The sequence below is a fragment of the Papio anubis genome, chromosome 10, assembly GCF_008728515.1.
Source record: "Papio anubis isolate 15944 chromosome 10, Panubis1.0, whole genome shotgun sequence".
NCBI classification, from domain to species: Eukaryota; Metazoa; Chordata; class Mammalia; order Primates; family Cercopithecidae; genus Papio; species Papio anubis.
The window spans coordinates 11,261,767-11,286,647 of record NC_044985.1 but is presented as its reverse complement, the minus strand read 5'-3'; the positions used below and the strand labels follow the sequence as shown (position 1 = coordinate 11,286,647).

The 24,881-nt window shown below is 51.1% G+C and overlaps 1 protein-coding gene across 1 annotated transcript; it reads right to left on the bottom strand.

Annotated features, from left to right (window-relative positions):
- Positions 1 to 20,150: 20,150 nt before the first annotated feature.
- Positions 20,151 to 23,366, bottom strand: C1QL2 (complement C1q like 2). Its single transcript, XM_003909203.4, has 2 exons — positions 21,505 to 23,366; positions 20,151 to 20,887 (listed from the first exon to the last, which is right to left on the bottom strand). The coding sequence occupies exons 1-2, from the start codon at positions 22,186 to 22,188 to the stop codon at positions 20,708 to 20,710; spliced, it is 864 nt and encodes a 287-aa protein (XP_003909252.1). The 5' UTR covers positions 22,189 to 23,366; the 3' UTR covers positions 20,151 to 20,707.
- Between the last annotated feature and the right edge of the window lie 1,515 nt (positions 23,367 to 24,881).

Sequence of the window (24,881 nt, the reverse complement as noted above, 5' to 3'; positions counted from 1 at the left end):
GTCACCAGAAGTGGGATGAATGCTGCTTCTTAAATCCAGAAGGCACCCCAGGGTAGTAAAGTTCAGTATCACAAAACCCAGGGAGTCCACCTGAGAGACCCAGGGAAAGCCAGTATGGGTGGAGAGATGGTAATGTCGGGGAGAGTGGTGAGGCAGCCCGGGTCGGTCAGGGAGGGGCTGGTGTCCTAGAGACGGGGTTGGTGGATACGCCTCTTTGGGGTAGCGGATGGGGGGTGCCCCAGGAGGAAAGGGAGGCGCAATGCCAAAGTGGTGCCTGGTGCTGTGAGCCAGACACACTGGGGTAGTGGGAAACCAGAGGAGCAGAAAAGAAAGTGGGAGCTACTGCAGACATCAGAGTGAGTGAAAACTGGGGGCCTGGCAGAGGGCGATGGCTGTGGGGATGGAGGGAACAAGATAGGTGTGAGGGTGGCTACAAGAAGGGCCATGGACTCCAGGACGCTGAAGACTCAGAGCTGCAGGGGCCAAACACTGGGGGGTGCATGGGGGGCCAGAAGGAGGCGCTGCTTTGGAGAGAGGAAAGAGGAAGAAGCAGGTTGTGCTGGTGCCCTTTACGCCTTCAAAGCAGTATCTCTCAAAGCAGTATCATTCCCACGGTGTCCAAATTTTCTCCAGTAAACGTGTAGGACTTTCATGAGACAGAAAAACAATCACAAAAGCTATTTCCAATAAAGAAAAATAAAAGGAACGTTCCCCTCCCCCCATTTGCTTATAGATATTAGCTTCAGAAAGTCTGATAATTTAAAAAAATTTCCGTGGAATTATGGGAGCAACATTCAAAATGAAAAATGTGTCGTATCCAGTTTGTAACTAAAATGTCAGCACCCTGAAGGAGGGGACAAGCAGAGCTCGGAGAGCCGGGCCTTCCTCTTCCTGCCACACAGGGGGACCCCAGGCAGGGCGGAACAGACCTCAGGGTTCCCTACCTGCTGCACTGCCCTGGATGGCAGCCCCCTCACCACGACTCATGCAGCGCGAGTCACAAGTCCCAGGTGGGAGGAAGCGTCTCCTCCTCGGGTCAGAGCTGCTCAGGTCAGCCACAGCGGTCAGAGAGGGCAGGTGGAAGGCCGCCGCCACCCATGCAGGCCTCAGTCTTCCTCAACACTGGGGACCTCTGGCCTCCAGAAGGTGGGAGACACAGACTGGGTGGACGTAGTGTGATCAGCACTGAGGTTGAGAGGCTGTGGGAGCTAGAATGGAATCCGGCTCTGTGGCTAGCAGGGAAGGCTTCCTGGAGGAGGGGAAGTTTGGAGGACAAGTAGAGGGGCCAGTCTGAAGGAAAAATAGAAGGTGAGGAAGTGAATAGGGTGAGGCTTTCCAAGCAGTGGTGACTGGCTTGGGACAGAAGCACTGAGGAGTTACAGTGTGGCATGAAAGTCAGGAAAATGGAAATGTCATTGGTTTGGCCTGACTGGCACATGAGAGTATCGGGGGATGGGAAAAAGGATGGAAGGGCCCTAGTGCAGTGGCTCATGCCTATAATCCTAGCACTTTGGGAGGTGGAGGCAGGAGGATTGCATGAGCCCAAGAGTTCAAGGCCAGCCTGTGCAACATAGTGAAACCCTCTCTCTACAAAAAATACAAAAATTAGCCAGGCGTGGTGGTGTGCACTGTAGTCCCACCTACTTGCAGGCTGAGACCAAAGGATCTATTGAGCCCAGGAGTTCAAGGCTGCAGTGAGCCGTAATCACAGCACTGCACTTCAGCCTGGGTGACAAAGCAAGACCCTGTCTCAAAAATTTTGTAAAAAAAGTTTAGAAAAGGGTGAAAGGGTCAGTAGGGGCAGGTGACAAGGATCTATGTGCCAGCTAAAAGACTTGGACCTTCGCCTTGGAGGTAATAGGAAGTTCTTGATGACTCTTTTTTTTTTTTTTGAGATGGAGTCTTGCTCTGTTGCCCAGGCTGGAGTGCAGTGGCTGGATCTCAGCTCACTGCAAGCTCCGCCTCCTGGGTTTACACCACTCTCCTGCCTCAGCCTCCTGAGTAGCTGGGACTACAGGCGCCCGCCACCTCACCCGGCTTGTTTTTTGTATTTTTTTAGTAGAGACGGGGTTTCACCGTGTTAGCCAGGATGGTCTCGATCTCCTGACCTCGTGATCCACCTGTCTCAGCTTCCCAAAGTGCTGGGATTATAGGCTTGAGCCATCGCGCCCGGCCTCTTGATGACTCTTAAAGGACAGTGAGGGGGTGGAAATAACACAGCTAGTTTTGAACTACCCAGAGGCCATGGGCTGCACTCCTGAGCCATTTTCTTAGCCATAGTGTCAGGAGCTACCAGACTTACTGGATGATGGAGATGAGTTTTTTTTTTGTGTGTGTGTGTGTGTGCTTATTTCCTATTGCTGTGCTCACTAACTCGGTGGCTTAAAACAATAGACCTTGATTCTTACAGTTCTGGAGGCCAGAAGTCTAAACTGAGTTTTATGGGGCTAAAATCCAGGTGTGTGCAGGGCTGCTTTCTTCACAGGAGTATCTGCTCCTTGCTGAATGTCCCAGCTCGTAGCTGCCTCACTCTCATCTCTGCCTCCATGGTCACATGGCTTTCTCTTCTGTGTCAAATCTCCCTCTGCCTCCTTCTTATAAGGATTCTAGTGATGGTATTGTACCCACTTGGATAGCCCAGGATAATCCCCTCAACTCAAATTCTTAACTTAGTCACACCGCAAAGTCCTTTTTTTCCCTATGAAGTGACATTTATAGGCTCTGGTTTTCCAGGAATAAGGACATGGACATCTTTGGGAGCATTATTCACCCACTAGAGTGTGTCATTTATTAGGCACCCACTGAGCACCAGGCTGTGGGCTGTGGATTCTGCCATGGGCAGGTAAACAAGTAAGCATGGTGTCCCCCTTTGTGGAGCCTTGGAGCTGATGCAGGGCACTGGGGACAGGATCATGCTCTTCCCCTGGGCATCTGGGTGGCATGCCATCGTGTGCACTGGAGAGGAGGAGCAGGTTGTGGGCGTGAGTGAGGAATTAGGAGAGGGGAGATAGTCAATGTACTTAGAAAACTGAGGCCATTGGCACTGGCCAATCAGAAGAGACTCAGAGCAGGAGCAGGGATCTCAAGGACCCCAACTGTGCCAGTGGTTAACTCTTTAGCTGCTGCAGCACAGGGTGGTCCAGGAGTCCTAGGGGAGAGGCCAAGGCAGCTTTGGGGTGACTCAAGGCAGTGGCAATTCACTAACCAATATGGAAGTATTTAAATAAGATACATAAATATCTTAACTGAACAATATAGCCAGCTGGCTATCATCACTGGGTGAGGGTGATCCAGGCATTTGCTTTGAGCTTGCTGACAGTGGAGTGGCAGTTGAAATGCTGAATGGAGCTGGGCAGAGGACTGAGAACAGAAGTTTCTAGCATGAGGGTGGGGGCAGTGTATGTGGTGGAGAGGCTGGCATCTCCCCTCCACACCCGCCATCCGAATACCTGGAAGAGTGCGTCATTGAAACCGGCTCTTCTTCTGAGGCATTGATGGAGTGTGAACAATTCCATCGCCTTCCTTTCTTTCCCCTTAACTTTCTCCTAAGCATTTCTGTATTTTTCTTAAAAGCTCTTTTATTAGAGAATAGAATGCACCCGTCATGTAACTGCATTTACTGGAGCCACCTCTCAGGACTGCAAATCTACCTGTGCCTGGGCTGGCTCCTTCTCCCCTCCACTGTGACTCTGGGGCCAGAAGGGGGCCTCAAGCCCCAGACCTTAGCGACTCTGGAAGCATTGTTGCGGGGGGATTCCAGTATCACTCATTCCAACAGAGAACTAGAGCTCTCCGTACAGATGATGATACGGGAAAAAGAAAGAAATGGAAATTCCAGACAATTTGACTTCCTTTCAAAGTGGTGACAGAAACAACAAGCTTCCTGATCTAAACCAAACTGGGAAGTTCCCACCCACTTTGTTGCTGGATAAACTGAGACCCAGAACGGTACATATGAACAGATTTTACAGTGTTTGGAATGAAGGTTGATCTTCTGGTCTCTTAGGTGCAATCCATGAATTCCCTCTGCATTTGTTTAGGCCATGCATTCATGCTAAAACATATCTGAGCATACCACATGTGAGTCAAGCTGTCATAGCTGAATTCTCCATAAATTTCCCTTCCTTTACTTCCAGCTACTGTGGCACTGAAATCACTCCAGTGTGTTCACAATCTGTGAGTAAAGCCCTTACGTACTATACGTTGATCCGACCTTTGTCACATTGGCACGTGAGGAGGGCCAACAAGCCTGCATCTCCAACACATTGGGAACCAGCTCCTTGTGTATACAGCTCCTCTTATATCCCAGAACAGCGTCATGCCTCCAAGGGCACTCCACATGCATCCCCTCCACAAGCGTTTATAAAGTGTCTCCTCTACAAGTGGACAGGAAATAAAATGCTAAATGTAGATGCAAACTCCCTGCCCTCCAGCCACTTACTCTCTAGTGGGGAAGATGGACATTAAGCAAATGAAGAAACAGCAGTGCGGGAGTAAGAGCTGTAAAGAAAACTGAAGCTAGGGAAGGGGATAGAGCGATAGAATGTGCTATGAGACATGAGAAGGTGAGGGCAGGCCTTTTTGAGGGGGTGCCATGTCAGTGGAGACCTGAGTAAAGTGAGCAGGGAAAGCTGGGAGTGGTGGCAATACTGGGGGAAAGCGTATTCCAGAGAGAGCAGCAGCAAGAGCAGGCCCTGAGCAGGAGAGCACTTGCTTAGCTGTGAAATGTCAGGGCGGCCAGTGGCCCCAGAAGAGTAGAGAGAAGAGACTATAGTGGTGGGTAGTGCTGGACAGCAGAGATAATGCCGTGAATGAATGAATGAATGAATGAATGAATGAGTCAGCCTCAGGACAATAGAATTGAACTCAGGTCTTGCCAGCTACATGATCTTGAGCAAGTCACCCTAAACTTCTGTCTCCCATTTCTCATGTATAAAATAGGAATCATCATAGGTACTCAACTCACTGAAACGAGAATTATGCCCCAAAGAGTCTAGACTAGAAATCAAGACTTGATCTGGAGTAACCATTCTGCCATTTTCTGGCTTGAGCAGGTCACGTCACCTCTTTGAGCCTCTGTTTTCTCATCTATAAAATGGGAATTACGGGGCCCATTCTGCCAATCTCAGAGGGCTGTAGTCTGGATAAAATCACATGGCCCCTGTGGGAAAGGCTTGTAACCTGCATATGTCATACATATAGAGGGGCTTGTTGAATACCTATGGGTGAGTGAGGCCTGAAATTCCCACCCACCGGGCCCAGGTAGGAGGCTCCCATTCCCCTGTCAGTTCTTTCTGGGGCAGCTCCTCCTCTCCAGTTCCTCCCCTCAGTGTTTGTTGGTTCCTATTTGTTTCTTGGCCCCTGTGTCCTGCCGCACTCACAGAGAATCCCACTTGCCCTGTAGGAAACGTGGTGCTCATTCCTTAGTGGGGAAGGGAACCATCCTGCCCTCCTCCAGGGATGCTCCATACCATGTCCTGAAGATCTTTCAGCAAGGACACCCAGCCCCACCTCTCCCCTGCTTCCAACCCTTCAGTGGTTCGCCATCCCTTCAGATGAACATCTCAGCTCTCTCACAGGTCACACAAAGCCATAGGGCCCCCACTGGACTTTCCCGTCTCCCACTTGGTAGTCTTTGGCTGAAAAAAAATAAAATAAAATGTAACTTCTCTGCAAAAAAAAAAAAAATTGTAACTTCTGTGCATGGTACCCAGTCTCATGCCTCCACAACTTTGTATATACCATTTCTTTTGCCTGAAATGCCCTGTCCTGTGCCCATAACTGCTACTCAATTACCCAGAGGACTCTTATTTATCCTGCAAAACCGAGTATAGATTTCATTTTTGGGGACAAGCGGTCCTGGATTGTGTATTCTCTCCTTCACAATGATGTTGGCCCTTCCTTCTGCTGTGCTCCCCTAGATCTTGTTCGTGCAGGTTCCTTTGCCTTCACACCATGATGCCCCTCGATGCAACTGTCCCTCCAGCAGACCATGCATGAGCTCCTTAAAGGCAGCATCTAAATCTTCTCTGCTTCCCCAGAACTTACAACAGGACCTGGCACACTGGAGATGGGGCCATGAAAGTTTTATTAAGAGGAAATAAAAGACATACTGGAGGAGACAGCCTCTAGAGACAGCCCCCAAACTCAAAGTGATTTACAGTCATCTCCCTAAACTGGACAGGGGTGTGTGTGATGTCTTCTCCAACCTGCTGTATGTGGCAGCTTTGAAGTGAGAGGACTTCCAGTTGCCTACATTTTGAACTTAGTGAATATTACAAATGACCACATTAGTGACACAGGCGTTTTGGAGACACTTTTGTTGACCCACCTAAGAAAGGCTCTAAATGTATGCCCCAAAAATGGAGACTAGCGATTTTGCAGCCTCACAAATGGCCCACATTGGGTAGGAAGCTAAATTCGATTTGCATGTCAAAGGAGCGTTATCTGGTACCTGATGTAAGACTAATTTTATTATTAAATTATCGACACTGATTTACTAAGAAATACGGTACTGCCGGGAGCTATTTTTAACCTCCCGCCTCAGCCCCACTCAGCAAACAAATCATCCTTTGAAGGACACTGCATTTGCAAAAGTGAATTAGGTGAATAAATATCCATCTATTCATGAAGTTTCTTTATTGAGAAATAAATAAATAACAGCCCCTGAATGCCTTCATTGTCCGCCTGGCAGGTTTCCACGAGGTTGACGGTGGGCATGGCGGAAAGGGCCGCTGTTTGAAGTGCCAGTCCAAGAGTGGGTGGAGAGGCACCGGCTGGGGTTCCCACCTGGGAACTGTGTGAGGCCCCGGGGCCTGGAACAGGGCGGGGGTATTGGTAATGTCTTGCCCACCCCAGGCACGAGGGCAATGGATAGGTCTGGTCCAGCTCAGCGCCGAGCATCCCACGCTCAGCCAGAGGACACGAGCTCCTCTGCAACCACGGCGTCTTCGTTCTCCCACTTACTATTGCTGGGAGCTTGAGCGAGTTACTTAACCTTTTTGTGTCTCAGTTTTCTCATATACAAAATAGGGATAATTCCTATCATTTTGCTGTGGTTGGAAGGATTAAACGTGATACACAACACATATAAACCACCTGGAAGAGTTCCTGCCACATAGCAAGAATCCAGTACGTGTTTCTTATTGTTATAGTCTGCATCATTATTGGGATAGGGAGAAAGGTAAGAATAGAACTGTCTTTCGGGGGAGTCATATAATATTTTGGAGGAGCATGGGCCTTAGAGTCAGACCCAAGTTGCATTCCAGCTCCACCTGGCAGAGCTGTGTGTCTCTGGGCAAACTACTCAACCTTTCTGTTCTTCAGATTCCAAATCAATGAGACAAGCATAATCACACCTACCACTGCAGGAAAAAATGAGATCATGAGTGTAAGCTCTGTAACATGGTGCCCGGCACTGAGTAAATGCTCAATAAACAAGGGATGTTTAGTAACAGGAGAGTTACTCTTATCAAGATTAATACAGTCAGTTATTCCATGCCTTGAACACATTCTTAGTGCTCCCTACACCCTCTTTCTTCCCTTCTCTCTCAAAACCCGGTGCTCATCTGTGATAAAATGAGAAGACCCACACCTCAATAAAGTGGTTTTAAAAAATCAGGAAAAGAAAAAGCGTCCTCTCTGAAGGATCCTGACTGATGCCATTCTTATTTAAACATTGATATTCCCTGAAGTAACCCAGGAATGGAAAACTAAATGCCTCCTGTTCTCACTTGTAAGTGGGAGCTAAGCTATGGGTGCGCAAAGGCGTACAGACATACGTATAATGGACATCGGAGACTCAGAAGAGGGGAGTGAGGGATGGGGAGAGGATAAAAATCTACATATTGGGTACAACGTATACTACTCGGGTGATGGGTGCATGAAAATCTCAGACTCCACCCTATACAATTCATCCGTACAACCAAAATCCACTTGTACCCCCAAAGCTACTGAAATTTTAAAAATGCATTAAATATGGATACTTTGTTTGTCCTAGGTTACAATAATCTTGATATTTTAAATATTGCATTAAATTATTTATCTTAATTGGAGAGTTTTTTTTGCACCCTCTTAAATTTTGCCCCTTACCCTAGTCCAGGCTCCGCATAGAGGCCAGAAGGAATCTCCTCGTGGGAGGAAAAGAATCTCCATTTATCTGCGGAGGTGGATGGAGGGAGACAGTGGGCAGGGAGGCAACAAGGCCAGATCATGAAAGGCCGGTCCACTGGGTTTGGGACTTGGAGGTGATTGTGCCAGGAGACATGGAGGTTTACCAAGCAAGCAGTTGAGAGTGATGGCTATGATTTGATGGCAATCGGACTTCTTTTGCCCCATCCCTCCCATAATAGGAACACGGGAGAGTTAATCAGGAAAACCCTAACTGAGCCCCTGGTCCCCTGCAGCTGCTGGCAAACCCTCATTAACCACTGGCTTCTCACACCGTGGAAACAATTACTTGTTGTTTGAGGATTTGGACCATGGGGTCCCTAACTTGGCAGCCCCATTAGCCCAGGGATATGAAAGAAGGCAGCTGGCAGTGAGGACTAGTTAGCCAGCTCCACAAACACAAATCCCACAGGCAAACTCCCGCGGCTGGCCCTCCGGTCCTGGAGCTCAGCGTGGAAAGTACCCAGCCTCTTCACATGCACCGGGCTGGGCGGTGGCCTTGCTTGTTCATTTCCACAAGAAGCCCCCATCATGAGTTACTTAGCAGCAGAAACAGAGTAAGACACAGGCCCTCTGCTGTGATGCAAGTTTCTCCCTCTGCATCCAGACCTCCCAACGTGGGTGATGACTATAGTACAGAAGCTGTGAAGTGTCCCTCCAGAAATGGGGGTGCATAGGCAAGGTACCACCCAGAAGGTGGCCAGCCAAGCAGAGGGTGCAACCTGTGACCAGGGGCCAAGCAAGGGCTCAAACACTACACATGGCACACGGTGCCACAAACTCAAGGCATGAGGGCATGAGACATGTGCAGTCCCAGACTTGCCATCCTGCAGGAGTTGCAGGAAGCACCTCGAGAGAGAAGCCAAATCCCTAGGCCCCTCATATTTGTAGGAAAGCTCTTGAGCTTGACTCAGGATTTCTGCCTCACCACTGGGGAGTTTCTTGTTCTCTGATGCCAGTCACCTGGGCCTGTCAGAGGCTGTCGTGCTAGCTGCTGGGCTAGCTCACTCACGGGGAGCCAGGCGAGAGCCCTATGCCTGCCTCTCTTAGAAAGTGGCTGTTTGGAGAAAGTGAAGAAGAGGTGGGCAGTGGCTTCTGGAAGCTCTGCCACTGGACTGGGAGACTTTTTGGATAGAGATCATCTAATTCCCAGCACCTACACAGGGCTGGCATACAGCTGTGCACTGACTGCATGGATGATGGATGGGTGGATGGATGGATGGATGGGTGAGTGGATGGATGGATGCATGGATGGATGGATGGATGGATGGATGGATGGATGGATGGATGGATAGATGGATGGATGGATGAGTGGATGCTCTAGCTAATATATCCAGGATGCTATGGGAGAGCTGGGATACAACCCTCGAAAGTGATCCACTCTAACTGCCTGACAGAGGGTTGGGAATCTATCTGCTTGCTCTGTTCCCCCATCATGCTTACCACATTCAGACCCCTCACTTTGAACTATCAGAAGCCCTGAAAAGCAGAGAAGACTGACTGGGAGGCTTTTCTCAGTAGAGTTGTTAACCAGCCGCGAGACCCTGGACCAGTCACATCATTTGTCTTAGCCTCAGTCTCCTCTACTGAGTGGAGATGGGGATGTTATAATTGTATGTCCAGCAACCACGGTCCTTGCAGAAATCCACTGTGAAGGCGCACAAGAGCTATCTGTAATTCCACATGCTGGTGAATGTGGGGGCTGGCGTGTCACTACAAATGAGGGAGAGAGTGGCTGCCAATGCCCTTTAGAAAGAATCGAGTGTATCACAATGTTAAGTTGTTGCTGCTGCATGTGTAGGTATCTGCATCCGCGATTCTGGAACACCATTATTTGGGGTCTTTTAGGCAACTCAGGACATTCCTAACTTCCAACTCCTGCCCTGAGATGTTTCTTCTCCCCAATCTCTCCCTCCCCCATCATTCAGCCCTCAGCCCTGGACACCTCCCACCCCCATCTGACTCCACCCCAAATACAAACTCCAAACACACTTCCAAGAGAGTCAGCGATGAAGTTTCTTATGTGTGTTAGAGGCAGGGAGTCAGGAAAAGGGGAACCAATCAATGGTATAAAGCTCTTCTATCTTTCTAGTGAGAGGCAAGAAGGGCCCAAACACTCCTAAGAGTGTTCTGAGCCAGATATACAACCATTGCAATTGGCACTGCTGTGTCCCCATAGGTACAGCATACCACACCCACACACACACCATCCCACACGCAAACATCCCTCCCACAATACATCCATCCTGTCACACACGTAAGTCACAACATCTCCCTCCATGTATGTGCATGCCATATGCACACCAATGCACACAGCCCAACACACATGTAGAGAGAAAGGCTCCAGGAAACCCTTCCCCGAGGCAAGTTCACCTCCGGGCCTGTGGCTGTATGGTTCCCTCCCTGTGAGACTGGCATCGAACCTCCTCCTGGTCCCCTCCAAAGAGCTGGAGCATCTGCACTGCTTCATTTCTCCTCTCCTGGCTTCACCCTGGGCTCAGTGGCTCTCTGGAGTGCTGTCTGCTCCTTGTTCTGGGTGGCATATCCCCTGCCCTGGGCCCTGGTCTGGCTCCTGTCCTTCACAGAGTTCATGTGGGACTGGGCCTCATCTCAGAATATTTTGTACCCCAGGGCCCGGCACAGCATTCAGTGTAGATGTAGGCACTCAACAATTGTTTGGAGAATGAATATGAAACCAAGGGATTTCCAAAGTGTGTGAATCTTGTCTGCTCAGCCTCATTGCAAGCTCCCTAAGGAGCTTAATGACCATACTTACATGACAAACACCCCAACTGATGGGTCACCACCTCCTGGAAGCCCTCCTGACCACCCCAGCCCTTCTCAGGACCTCTCATTTCCACATAGAGGTTCCCTGTGCCCAGATCAGCCATCGGGTCAGCCCCTCCCCATGTATCCATAGAGTGGATCAAGACACACTACAGCACCTCTGTTGTGCAAAAAGTAAGGGCTTTGTGGCCACACAAACCTGGGCTGCAACTCAGGCTCCACCACTTCTTAGCTGTGGAGCTGAAGCACAAGTGAGTGAACTTCTCGAGTCTCGGTGCCCTGGGCTGTGAGATGGGAAGAATAACACCCATTTTGCAGGACTTCGAGGAGTTTTAAATGAGGGCATGCGAGTCACAGGCACCTCCCAGTGGATACCTGACGAACAGGAGGGAGTACTATTGCTGTTTCATTGATAATTACTATTCTTGTTACCAACCAGACTACAAGAGAGTGACAACCATGCCTCCCACCACAATGCTGGGCACACAGTGGACACCCAGTAATCAGGTTTTAAGTGAAGCATGTGGCAAAGCTGGCTTTCACAATCTGCAGGCTACCAGACGGCTCCCACTGGATTCCATGCCCTTGAGCAGCATCTGGATTTCCCAGGTATGCATCATGGAGCTGGGAAATAAAACAGAAACCAGCCTTCCAAAGGCTTGTAAGCTCCATATTGATCCCGTGAAGGCAGGGCAGGTCTTGAAAGAGGCCGCAGCCTGGACTGCATGCTCTCAATGTACCCTCCTGAATGGGCTCTGCTGAGCACACTCCCCTACCCAACCCTGACCTGAGAGCTTTAGCGGGATTAGCGGGCATTCTTGCTATGCATAGCAAGAGGCCCTGAACCACTGGGCTGTGTGTGCCAATTTGAAATCAGGCTGCGATGGAGCTGGGCCGTCAACAGGAGTTTGCATATTCATGTGGCAGAGCCCTGAGACTTAAGTCACAGCTCCAGGTCCAATTACGCAGGGACTTATTAGCCTGAGATTTAACAAGGGAGCCCCACCAGGATCTGCACAGTCATCAGTCTTAAGTTGCACATGCATTCCCAGCATGTATTGGGACCTGCGAGAGCCAGTGCTAAAGTAAGTGAGAGACCAAGGCACGAACAGTGGGAAGGGCACTGGGCTGAATTCTGGCTTTGACATATATAACCACCATTGAAAACGGCCTCTCACTTCCTCATCTGTGAAATGGGTACAATGATCGCTTATCTTCACCTCACAGGGTTACTGAAAGGACTGTAGACATGTTTGGAAAATGCCGTTGGTGTCTCCTAACACACAGGCATGCTCATAAATGCCAGCTACTGACACTAAAATCCTGCCCTTTCTCATTCCAAGAAGTCTCAGTTTGATGATTTCTGAAATGTATCGACTCAGGAGAAAATGAAGAGATCCCTAATCATTATCTCATTATCACCACCACCTACTAACCCCAGGTCTCAAGCACTTACTCTGTATCTCATACTGTTATGACATCTCATTAATCCTCCCAATTACCCACGTGGTAGGAGGACTGGTCCCATTTTATAGATGGGAAAAGAGAAGCTCAGCGAGTTAAATAGTCTGTTAAATGATTTGCAGAGCTAGTTCATGGTAAAGGTGGATTTGAACCCACCAAGTTCAAAGACCATAGTTGAGTTCCTCAAAACATAAGTAGCTTAGACAAGTAGCCAGGTGGTATAGTTGGCAAAGTGACTCTTTCAAAATAAATGTTTAAATGCTGATGACAACTAACTTTTATGGAACACTTCCCAGTGACGTCACTGACATCCATTAGCTCGTTCACTCTTCACATTAGTCTTGTAGAATAGGTAGCATTTTACAGAAAAGGAAACCCTGTACCAGGCGCAGTGGTTCGTGCCTGTAATCCCAACAACTTAGGAGACCAAGGTGGGAGGATTGCTTAAGGCCAGGAGTTCGAGGCCAGCTTAGACAACATAGCAAGAATTCATCTCTACAAAAAGAAGAAGAGGAAACCATGGCTCAGAGAGGTTCTATGACAAGCCTCAGATAACCAGCAGGCTGTTGGGGAAGACAGAGAATTGGATTACTAAAAGCAGGACCTTTGACGTCAGACAGATCTGGGCTTCAATCTTCAGGCTCTCCTTTGCTGTGTGATCTTCAGCAAATCACTTGCCCTCCCTGTGCCTCAGTTTTGATCCTCTCACAGGGTGACTGAGAGAACTGTTGAGATATTTAACTTGCTGCATCTCACTTTTCTCCATTGTTGAGATTAAGCAAGACAACACAGATAAAGGACTCAGTTCAAAAATGTTTAAATGGTTACAATCACTTTTCGTCTCCTCTCTTTACTCTGCATTGTGACCCGGTTGCTTTTAAAGGGCTGGGCTATTTTGGTGCACTCCGCTCCTGCCCACTGTTCAGTCTGGTTGCAGAGCACACATCAGATGACCAGTGTGGCCTGGCATCCTGGTGTCTGCGTCAGTCTCTTCAGCTGGCCTGGAGTTACCAGGCATCAGAGCAGAACATCCCGCCCTTCCCTGTCTCCTTCCCCCACTGTCAGGCACAGTGCAGCAGGGAAGAGGCATCAGAGCCCTGCCCTGGACACAGGAACTGGAGGTAAAGAGAGGAAAGAAGAGGGAAACAGAGCCATTCTGCAAAACTCAAGCATGGGGACCTGGGGACACAGCTGAGGAGCCAAGTGGGAGCTGAGTTCCTGGGCAAGCAGATACCACCACCAAGAAGCACAGCTCTGCCAATCAGTTGCCCAAGAGCTAAATCAAGGGTGGCACTCTTCCTAGGAAATCCTGAGGACAGTCAGGGTGCCTGCCTCCAGTTGCCTCCACCCTCCCTGGGATATAATTGCATCTTTAACAAGGCTTCAGCATAGGCAGCAGCCAGGTGTGTGGTGTGGGGTGGGGGGGTAGATACCTCATTCTCTAAGCATACTGGGCTCCTCCCTAACTGCAGCCACCCCACACACACCACACACATACAACCCCCAGGAGTGCCCTTCCTTCTCCCTGTGCCAACAGAGGCAACACTGGACTGGCTGGAGTCCATCTTTCTTTAATTCACTCAGTTCTAGAAGAGGGGCTACTGAGTGTAGGAAATACACAAGGTAGAAATCAAGGGCAGAATCATCTGTAAATTGGATAAAGACCTTGTTTATACTGATTTGGAAATAAAGTAGGACTTTCCCACATGAGGGCAGAATCCATAAGTGAAAGAGGAAGCTATCAGCAGAGACTCTTTTTCCTCTGGACCAGGGAATGCTGGAAGCAGCTTACAGGCCCAGTGGTGGAAGATTTGTTTCACCAATTAAAGGTCATCATCAACAGTACAATGAATGCACCTCTGTCAAAACAAACAGGGGCTCCGCACGCACCGCTGGGTTGTCCAAGAGTGAGCATGAAGGGGGAACAAGGTGTGGAGCAGTGCTTTGAGTTTTATACTCTGAGTGTTCAGAGCCACACACAGGGGCATTCTAAAAGTCTGAAAGAATACAAATCAAACTGTTAACCAATTATCTCTGGGGAAGGAGATTGTAGTAAGGGAGAGGGAATTTTTGCTTTCTGTTTTATATTTCTCTATGTTGTTTGCATTTTTTGCTAGTGCATACTATGTCAACAATTTTTCAAAAGATGTTTTTCATTTGAAGAAAATGAAAGAATCCTCACAGCAAAAGCACCAATCAAGGGACCCACTGGAAATGAGGCTACTGCCCAAGCAGCTCCAGAATACAGAGGGTCATCCCCAAGGCCCCAAGGAGGAGCCTAAAGCAGCCCAGAGGCTGCAGTATGGCGGTGGTCATAAGCTTGTGTCAATTAGAAGGTTTTGGTAATTCCTAAAGGTGTAACTAGGGACCCAAAGGTTGTCATAAATGCACATTTGCATATATCTGTCCCCTTTCACCCAAACCTTAAAAACTCGGGGTTGGGGGTGAGAGTAGGGGATAGATGGAGACTCATTGGTTAAAAAGCAGTGATTCAGCTTGCCAGGACAACCTCCTATGATCCCACTGTGAAGTCAAAATATTTTCAAGATTTACCTTCTCAGGATCCCCCAGGATGCCTCCATCCCTCTATCCATCCATTCTGAAACTATTTATTGAGCACCTACTATGTGCCAGGCACCATTTGAAGTGCTGGGGACGGAATATTCCCTGGTGGCGCCCTTGTGAAGCCTATAGTCCATGAGGAAGACAGACCACCTGACACAGGATTGCAACAGTGTCATAACTGCCATGCAGAGAAGCTCTCAGCAGGGTTCTCTCACCTCCAGGGTGGGCAGAAGAGAAGCCATGGAGCACCAGAGTTGTGGGGGAACTGCTGGAAATCATGTGCCAGCTGAGCCCTGAAGGAGTGAGAGCTAACCTGGAAAAGAGGGTTCCAAGTAGAGGAAAGAGCATGACTGGCACATGGAACAGTCAGAAAGGGAGAGCAAGGAGCCAGGAACCAATGGATTGCAAAGTTAGGAAAGGGGGGCACTTCCTTTCAAGGCCTCCAGAAAAACCCTTGAGCACTGGCTTCACCCACAGAGTGCTTGATGGGGAATCTTCTTTCTAGAAATGCACCCTCACTGTCATTTGTCTTTTTAAGGTCTCGCCTCCCTGCTCCACCCATATTCCCTAAAGGGCCTGGGCTCTGGGGTCACACAGACCTTGGCACCAGTCCTGGCCCTTACTTTGGAGTAGTCACTTCACCTCTCTGAGTCTCAGTTTCCTCATCTGTAAAATGGGGCTAATAGTCATACCTATTTCACAGGGTGTTGGGAGGACACAATGTGCCCTAGCACCAATTCCTAACGCATGGTGAGGTCTTTAAAAATCAAAACTCAGGCCGGGCGCGGTGGCTCAAGCCTGTAATCCCAGCACTTTGGGAGGCCGAGACGGGCGGATCACGAGGTCAGGAGATCGAGACCATCCTGGCTAACACGGTGAAACCCCGTCTCTACTAAAAAATACAAAAAACTAGCCAGGCGAGGTAGCGGGCTCCTGTAGTCCCAGCTACTCTGCAGGCTGAGGCAGGAGAATGGTGTGAACCCGGGAGGCGGAGCTTGCAGTGAGCTGAGATCCGGCCACTGCACTCCAGCCTGGGTGACAGAGCGAGACTCCGTCTCAAAAAATAAATAAATGAATAAATAAAAATCAAAATCAAAACTCATCCTTTTTTATGCTTTGCTAGTAGAGGTAATTGTTGAGCAGATGACAGGCCCATGTGGCTCATCACACTATTCCATGTACTGGTGTGTATTTTTGAAATTAGTATGATAAAATGCTTTAAACTACTTCTCATATTATGTGCTTCAATTGCTGCTATGATCCATGCTCCTTCATGGAGGGGAATTAGAATATAGCAATAACAAGAGACCAAAACATTCCCCCAAAATTCCTCTTTTCCATCTGCCGAGTTTGTCCTCCCTGATATTCAGAGGGGCTCCAGAGGGACCCCACCCTGCTGGGCCCATCCTGATACTGAATTGGCACCAACGCCAACATCAGTCTCCAAAATCAGGTGTAAGAAGAAAACCTGGGAACTTTAGCTTTATTTATTTTCAGTCTAAAAAAGGGGAGAGGAATCATGCATTATAAATTCTTAAAACGTAAACTGAAACTGTGCACTCCGAGAATTAAAGTACTCAGGCTCACCTGTGACTCAGAAAAGAACATCTCTGCAGGCCTAAGATTCTGGGAAATGCCAAGCTGAAGGGAAACAGCCCTTGAATTAACCCTAGTCTGTTTTTGCTGCAATGAAAGGAAACTGGTTTCCAAACTTGGTTAACCAGTTGGAACATAGATACTGACTTGAATGTGCAGGTCCTTTGATGAACATAAATACAAACAGATGGAAGAATGTAAAAGTATAGATTGACAATGGTATACATAAATGATTCATAAGGTAACTAAATATATTGGTTGTGAGTGCTCAAAAACTGTTTAACCAGTAGAACTGCATGATCAGAGAAATCTGGAGCAATGAGTCTGTGGCAGTGGCCCCTCTGGTGGCATCATAGCCTGATGCAGAGGGGGACTTGGATGTTTTGTCTGGGATGCCCAAAACAGCCATCTGCTCACACAGATAGGAGAGAAAGGTAGCAGAAGGAATAACTTCTATCTGCTAGAAGGGCCAGGTGTGTATCTCATGCACTTAGGCAGTCCTGAAAATGATAGTAGCAGAGATGCCGGCTTTGGGAATGGGGAAGTGCTCTCCTACCAATCAGAGGTAGCCAATACTCGCTTCACTAAACTACACCTGCGGGATGGCCCCTTCCCCACTGCCACCCAGAGGGGACAAGGGAAAGTTGTTCTAGGAGCAAGTGGTCAGCAGACCCTGAGGAGAGGGACTGGAGAGGAGGGGAGCTGCTGGTCAAGACAGACAGGTCCGAATGGAGCATTTGGAGTTGGTGACCTAAGACTCCAATGGGCCATCAGCACTGGGCAGGCTTTTCAGACAAATTCCTCAGGAGAGGGAACCTCTGTCTGGGGTGCTCTCTCGGGGGGCTACCTGGGCCAAAGAAGAAGCTGGCTGCTCTCAGCTGTCCCTCTGGAGGATGCTGCCATGTCCTACATCAGAGGAAGGGGTGGGAAGTGTGCCCCACCTGTGTGCTCTACTCTCAAAGGCCTGAGAACGCTGGGAGGTGGACCTGCCCCTTCTGTGCAGGCAAACAGGGGCATAGTCTGTAGGTCTGAGTTCAAGTTGCAGCTCAGACTCTTATAAGCTTTGTGCACTTGGGCAAGTCATGGACCTCTCTAAGCCCCAATTTCTCTGCCTCTCAAATGGACAGAATAATATCTCTCCAACTTCCAGGGTGACGCCAGTATGATAATCCCACCCCAAGAGCATAATGAGAAAAGGAATTCAAAAGCAATTAGGAAATTAAACCGATATATTATGATTATAATTGATAGTAAGTCCCTACTCAACTGGAGACAAGGGTAAGTGTCTGGTGCAAAGGGTTTCTTGCATTCCACATGCACCCCAAGACTGACGGCACCATGATGGTGACAATGGTGGGAGGCCTGCCTCCCCACTCCACCCTGCCCCCTTCCAGTAGAGTCCTCTGGACAGATGATGGTGTCATGGACCTCGGTGGGCCATGAGGGGCCTGCCTGTGACCTGGAAAGTGTGCATATGCAGAGATACTGTTCCTGAGCTTGCTAGCTCCTGCCACGCTGTACCTCCCATCCGCCACCTTATCAATCCATCATCCTCTTAGCAACTGACACCTCTGGCAGCACCTCCGGCAGCCCGGGCATTAGAATTGCAAGAAGCCCCGGCTGCACCAGGGAATACAGATGGAGGAATCTCAGATTCAAATTTGTCTAAGTATTGTGAACAGTCAGACCCAGGCAAGGCATCTCTACTGCCCTTCCGCCAAAGGGGAGTGGTAGAGGTTTTGTTGGAAGTACAAATTGCTTCTTAATGCAGAGGATAAAGCTGGGTTCGGGCACCTCCTTAGAAATTCCTCCCGCTCCCAGGAAAGCCACCACTGCATGTCAATTTTAATTTTTGAAATTTAAACCAAGGGCTTTGTGTCTAAGCTCCATCTCATCGGAGGAAGGGGAGGAATAAGTCAAAAAGGATTAGGTGCCCGCTGGGGATTGCAGATCCATAGCAATTAGACTTCATTTGGGTCTCAGACATTTGGTTTTAATCGCATTTCTGGATGATACAATCAACAAAGCATCAGAAATTGATACCTATGCAACTGTAGATGGGCCTGACTCTGCCCACCCCAGTTCCTGGGCTCAGCTGGGTTAGGGATCCACAATCAGCAGGAGTGGGGTGGGGTGGGGAATTGGGGTTGGGATTACTAGGTCTGGAACTGGGGGAGGGGATGGCAGTATGTACATGTATGTTTCCTCCCATTCTCTTTGAGTACTTTATCCCTGGACTCAAAGCAGACATAATCATTGCTCATATTCAAAAGAATGACAATAAAACATTACTCAAGTAAAAGCAAAAAGGAATAGCGACAGCAACAGGACTCAAGGCAGGGGGTATAATTGTCTTTTAAATGGGAATCACAGCTTTCAGCATTCTCCAGGAACTAAAGTCGAGCACAAAGCAATTTGGGGCCAGAAATGCAGCATGAACATTGTCACACACCACATTGACATGGACGTATGAATACAAGTGTGTGTACATGTGTAATGTGGATTACGTGAGGACAATCACAACATTATATCCACATAGGAGATACACACACACACGCACACACACACACGTAGCTCCAGCCTTACACAAATACACACACCCTGGGGCTGCCTTTTTGTGCATACTCACACATTTCTTTTCACACAACCTGTCAAAATGACCTCAGTAAGCACTAGCAGATTGCCGGTAGCTGACTGGTTATTTTGTACATAACTTTGTTGTAACTCAGTGATCTGACAACAAAAAAAAGTAAAAAGAAAAAAATCAAAACCATGCAGGGTGTTTTCCTAACTCGTGTGTGTGTACAACGTTAATGGGACACCAAACACATACACTTAGGTTCAGAGCAGGCACCCCACATCGCATGCATAAGGGAAGGGAAGCCCGCAGGAAAGGAGCGTCCCTCCCGGAAGAATAGTGTCCACCTCACCACACAGCCCTGGGGAAGTTCAGCGAGTTGGATGATCTGTGGAATTGCCTCAGTTTACCAGCTCTCTGGAGAGCTGTGGCCCTGGCGGCTGTGAGTAAATGGGCCTGTGCTTAGTGAACCATCTGCTCGAGTGGGTGTGTGTCTGCTAGGGACTTCTGCACTTCCTTTTAGGAGCCAAACATCCCACAGATCCCTCCCTGGCAAGTGTCACTCACGCCTCCCATTTCCCATAGATGCCTTCTCTTCCCCTTCCTTCCCCAGAAGCCCCTCCCCTCTGACTTCCTCCCACAACTCCGGGAGGACAAAGTTGCCCAGGCTGCCCAAGACTGGAGACCCAATCATTCCTCTCCTGCCTTCCTCTTACTCTCCCTGATGCCCTTCCCCGACTCCTCCCCTCCTCCCAACCCCACCTCAGGCCTCTCCAGCTCAAGGCTGCAGCCTGGGGAGAGCTTCTGCGAAGGGTGGGATGCAGCTCCCATTACCCCCACGTCTTTTCGGCCACTCTTGGTGGCAGGGACATAACAGTGGCTGGGGAGCAGGTCATAGATGGGCCTATCCTGGGCCCAGATAAGGTCATTATGCCAAGGCGGACATCTGGAGCCCTGGCCCAGGATATGCCGACATAGAGACAACAGAACCCATAGTCTAAAAACATAATTTAATGCATCGCGGTGAGTCTGAGTCAGGGGGGAGTGCGGTGTGGAGAGGTGAATTTTCTGTTTGCTGGAATTCTGCTGTGGGTGGGGTTTTGGCTGACAGACAGGGAAATCTGCACAAGTATTTCGGGTCACAAAGAAGGACGCCCCAGGAAGCCCGCGCTCTCTCTGGCCTACCTCCCTGGCCAGGGCCCGGAGCCCTCCGCTTCTAGGCCCTGGGAGGAGGCGGTCTGAGGAGGGCAGGCTCCCGGCCTGGCCTGTCCAGTCTAATCAGGTTTGCAAAGTCTGTGCCGCCGTCTCAAGGACTGGGTGTCCCTTCCTCCCTCGCCGGGATAGGGATGGAGACCAGGAGCACAGCCCTGAGCGTGGTGGGTCGCAGACGCACTGAGGCCAGGAGCGGGCAGGGAGGAGGCAAGGATGTGTTTTTTCCAACGGAGATGCCGGGAAGTGTCATGAATCGAGAGTGGCCTTTGCCAAGCAGCCGCGCCCAGGCAGAGACCGGGCGGCCTGCAGCCACCCCACCTCGCACCTCCCGCGCCCCTAATCCGGGTACAGAAGAAAGCCCGAGAACGTGCTGTACTTGTTATTATTGCCTCCGTGAGCCTTCCCGCCATCCAGCTTCACATACACTTCGTCCCCTGAATCCAAGTGCAGCACCACGCTGTTACTGGCGTAGTCGTAGTTCTGGTCGGCGTCCTGTGCAATGGCGCTGGCCCGGACCTGGGGGCAAGCGGTAGGAGCGGGTGAGCCGGGGCACCTCTTCCCTCGCCCTTGCTCAGCCCACACCAGGCGCGCCACGCACGGGCTTCCCGCCTGCTGCTTCAGGGTCCACACTCCCACCCCAGCTCCATGCTGTCTCTCCAACTTAGCCAACTCCTTCCCGGTCCCCCCTCCTCCTTGCGCCGACAAGTCTGGGAAACAGGGAGAGGGGAAGCTTCAGGAACAATGACCCAGAGTGAACGGGTGGGAGCCAGGGGCCAGGGCCAAGAGGAGAGGAGGCTTCAGGGCAAAGGGGCGAACTGGAGGGAACTGGAGGGAACTAAAGAACTGGGGTTTCCAAGAAGCCCACAGAGAGGCAGGCAGGGACGCAAGTGGCCAAGGAGTGCAGTTTAGGTATGGGGGTCTCTGGGCTCTCAAGGCCCAACATTTGGTTCTATGTCCTGGTGAGCGCGGCCTCGGTGCATTGGGAAGCTGAGACGCTGTGGCACCGAGGCGCGTTCCTTCCCGGGGCTCGCTCGCTCGGTAGCCCGCGGGTGGAGAGAAAGGAGGCTGGTTCCCTGGGAGGTTCAGGGCGCGGGCGAGGGTTTGCGGGGCCGGTGAGGGTAGGGGTCACTGACCTGCCCGTTCTTGCAGAGGTCCGCCCACATGCTGGTGCCGTCGCCGCCGCGCATGAGGATGTGGTAGGTGAAGAAGTAGATGCCGCGCACCTGGCAGCTGAACTTGCCTGTGGTGGGGTCATAGTGATTGCCGAGGTTGGTGACAACGTCGTCGAACTTCAGCACCTCATAGCCTTCGTGGGGGCTCTTGAGACCCACATAGAAGGCGATCTTGGGGCCGCTGAAGGTGGCGCTCAGCGCACTGGTCACTTCACCCTCGGAGTCGCCAGCTCCCCCGGCCCCGCCGCCCACCACCCCGACGCCACCGGCCGTGCCCGCCGTCAGTTGCAGCCCTGGCAGCCCGGGCCGCCCCGAGTCACCCTTCTCTCCCGGAGGGCCCCTGGGTCCAGGTGGGCCCGGCTCTCCAGGGGGCCCCCGCGGCCCTGGCTTGCCCGGTCGCCCCGGGTCGCCCTTGGGTCCCTGGATGAAGGGAGGCGGAGGGTTAGCACTGAGGTCCTGCATGACTTCCAGGGCGGCCGTGCTGGGTCCGGGAGGCTGCGCCTTTGCGCCCGCGGGCCCCCCGCCGGGTGCGGCAGTGTAAGGGTCGCAGATCATGCGGCAGGTACCCATCATCTCGTAATGCGCGGCGCCTGGGGGCGCCGCCTGCAGCAGCAGCGGCACGGCGATGAGCAGCCCGAGCGCCATGGCCAGGAGTACGCCGACGGCCGCCAGGCAGGCACGCCGCCGCCGCTGCCACAGCCGGGAGGCGACCGCCACCAGCTCCTCCTTGCCGCCCGGGGAGGTAATGGTGGGGCGGCGCGGGCGGCCCCGCTCCCCGTGCTCGGGGGCCGGCTCCGCGGGTCCTGGCCGCGCCCCCGACGTGGCGACCCCCCGCCCTGGCCACCCAACTACTTCAGCGAGAGGCGCCGGGACCTCGGCGCCTGGGCCCACCGCGCTGGGGCTGCTCGGAAGAGCCGCGGACCCCGGCGCGCATGGCGTGGGGCACACAAGACAAGCCCGGCGCCCCGCGGCTCCGGCGCCGGCCGGGGAATGCTTGCGCTGGTCGGGGAGTCTGCTTGCGGCGTCCGGCGCTGGCTCCGCGGCGCTGCCTCCTGCCCCGCTCCGCTCCGCTGGGTTCGGCTGGGCTCCTCGCGCAGTGAGGGCTCCCCGGCTCCGCGGCGCGCTCTGCTGTGCTCTCTAGCTGTTCGCTGTCTCCCGCGCGGAGGGGGGACCCAGCTACCCTGACGTAAGGAGTCCGGGGCTGAGCGGCGGAGGCGGCGAGGCAGCGCGCGCTGCCATCACTCGGGAGACGGCGCCCTCATGTCATCAGCCTCCTATCCGGCGGAGCCACAAGTGGGCGCAGCGGGCGCGGCCCCAAGCCGGGGCGCATCAGACACACCCACCCGCCGCCACGCTCACGCGCCTCCCACCGACAACACACACAGACACCCACGCGCGCCGTGTCGGGGCGCACATAGCCACCCCCACATGGCCACGAAAGCAGCTGGAATCCAGGTGTCAGCAGGGCTCCTCTGGGGTCACCTAATCCATCCCCCCGCCTGCAAAGAGGATCAAACCTCAACCCAAGGAGTCCAGGAGAGTCCTGTGAGGCCCAGCGGGAAGGAGTTTCTGAAAGCCCTCCTTAGTTATTTCTTTAGAATTGAATAAATCTCGCTTCTGGAAGATCTTTCACAAACCTAGACTAAGGACTCCAAACTCTTAAGCATGCTCACGTAGAGCACCCCACCAACCTTTGGGGTCACCTTTGGGCGACTTAGTCTCAGCTAAGTGTCACTCTAAAAGCCCAAGACTCCCAATACAAGAATATTCGTGGCCGGGCGCGGTGGCTCATGCCTGTAATCTAAACACTTTGGGAGGCCGAGGCGGGCAGATCACCTGAGGTTGGAAGTTCGAGACCAGCCTGACCAACATGATGAAACCCTGTCTCTACTAAAAATACAAAATTAACTGAGCACGGTGGTGCATGCCTGTAATCCCAGCTACTCTGAAGGCTAAGGCAGGAGAATCACTTGGACCAGAGAGGCAGAGGTTGCAGTGAGCTGAGATCCTGCCGTTGCACTCCAGCCTGGGCAACAAAAGCGAAATTCCATCTCAAAAAAAAAAAAAAATCGCCTTGGACCTTTTCTTCCACCGGAAGATGGCTGGCCCTTGTCCTCTATGTGAAGCTGATGTAGAAACCAAATGCTAGCACTTGGCAGTGATCATGGTGCTCTCAGCTTCCACTCCAAGCCTGGCCACTGCCAGGCAAATGCTTGGGCACATTCCCTTGGACATCCCCAGCTTCCTCCTCCTGAGGTGGGTTTAATTATCTTAGAAAATAGTCCAAATAGTCCAAAGTCATTCTGAGCCAGTCTTGAATAAACCATGGCCTCAGGTGAGAGCAGAATAGTCTATCTCCAATGTAGCATGTGAGGCTAAGGAAGGATGAGAGGCTCACCGGTTGGAAGAGACTTCCAGAGGAGAAATCAAAGCTCCAGCTTCTGCTCTTGCCCTGAGTAGCTGTGTGACTTTGCCAGGTGGTTCCTGTCCCTGAGACTCAGTCTCCCTAAAAGGTCGCCTCCTGCCCTAGCACCCCCAACATGGGAATCACACCAGGCCTGGCCTGGGGGGAGAATCCAAGGGCTGACATCAGTGTTTGGTGTAGCATCAGCATCTCTGGAATAACAGTGCACCCACTTAAGGCTACTGCTTTGAAGCTAACTCTCATTTATCCGGCACTGGGTTCTTACGGGTTAGTTAAAATCTATTTTTATCTTCTGATCACCCTGGGTCATTTCCCCACTCCCAACCATGTTGCTCCAGCCTGTTCCCTCCACATATATTTGTGGAAAGGGTGACTGAGTCTAGCCTGAAGCCAACTTTACCAAGGAGAGAAGGAGCACATTTATTGGCACCTACTATGTATGCATCGGGCACTTTGCACATTCTCCTTCATTCATTCCTCATGTTACTGTGGATTAGTGATCATTTTCCCACCACACCAATGAGGAAAAAAAAGGTTTTGCAAGTGTATGATATTTACTGAGTGCATTTTACCCACATGACACAGCCAGGATCCTCCTGGCACCCAGATCAGGAGCTCTCTGAACCTGTCAGTGAACACAGCTTCAACAGCTACTTCTTGGCCACAGTCTTCACTGGTTTCCTCAGACTTGGGAGTCTTCCTCCACTGTCTGCCTCAGAGTCACCCCAAGAGCATGTGATTTCAGGAGCCACACGACCTGCTTCCAATCGTGGCTCTGAGACTTCCTGTCTGTGTGACCTTGAGCAAATCGCTTCACCTCTCTGAGCTCTGGTCTCCATGTGTAGAATGGGGATGGGAAAAGAACCTACCTCAGAGTTATTGAAAGGACCGAATGAGTCAATGTAAAGACTTT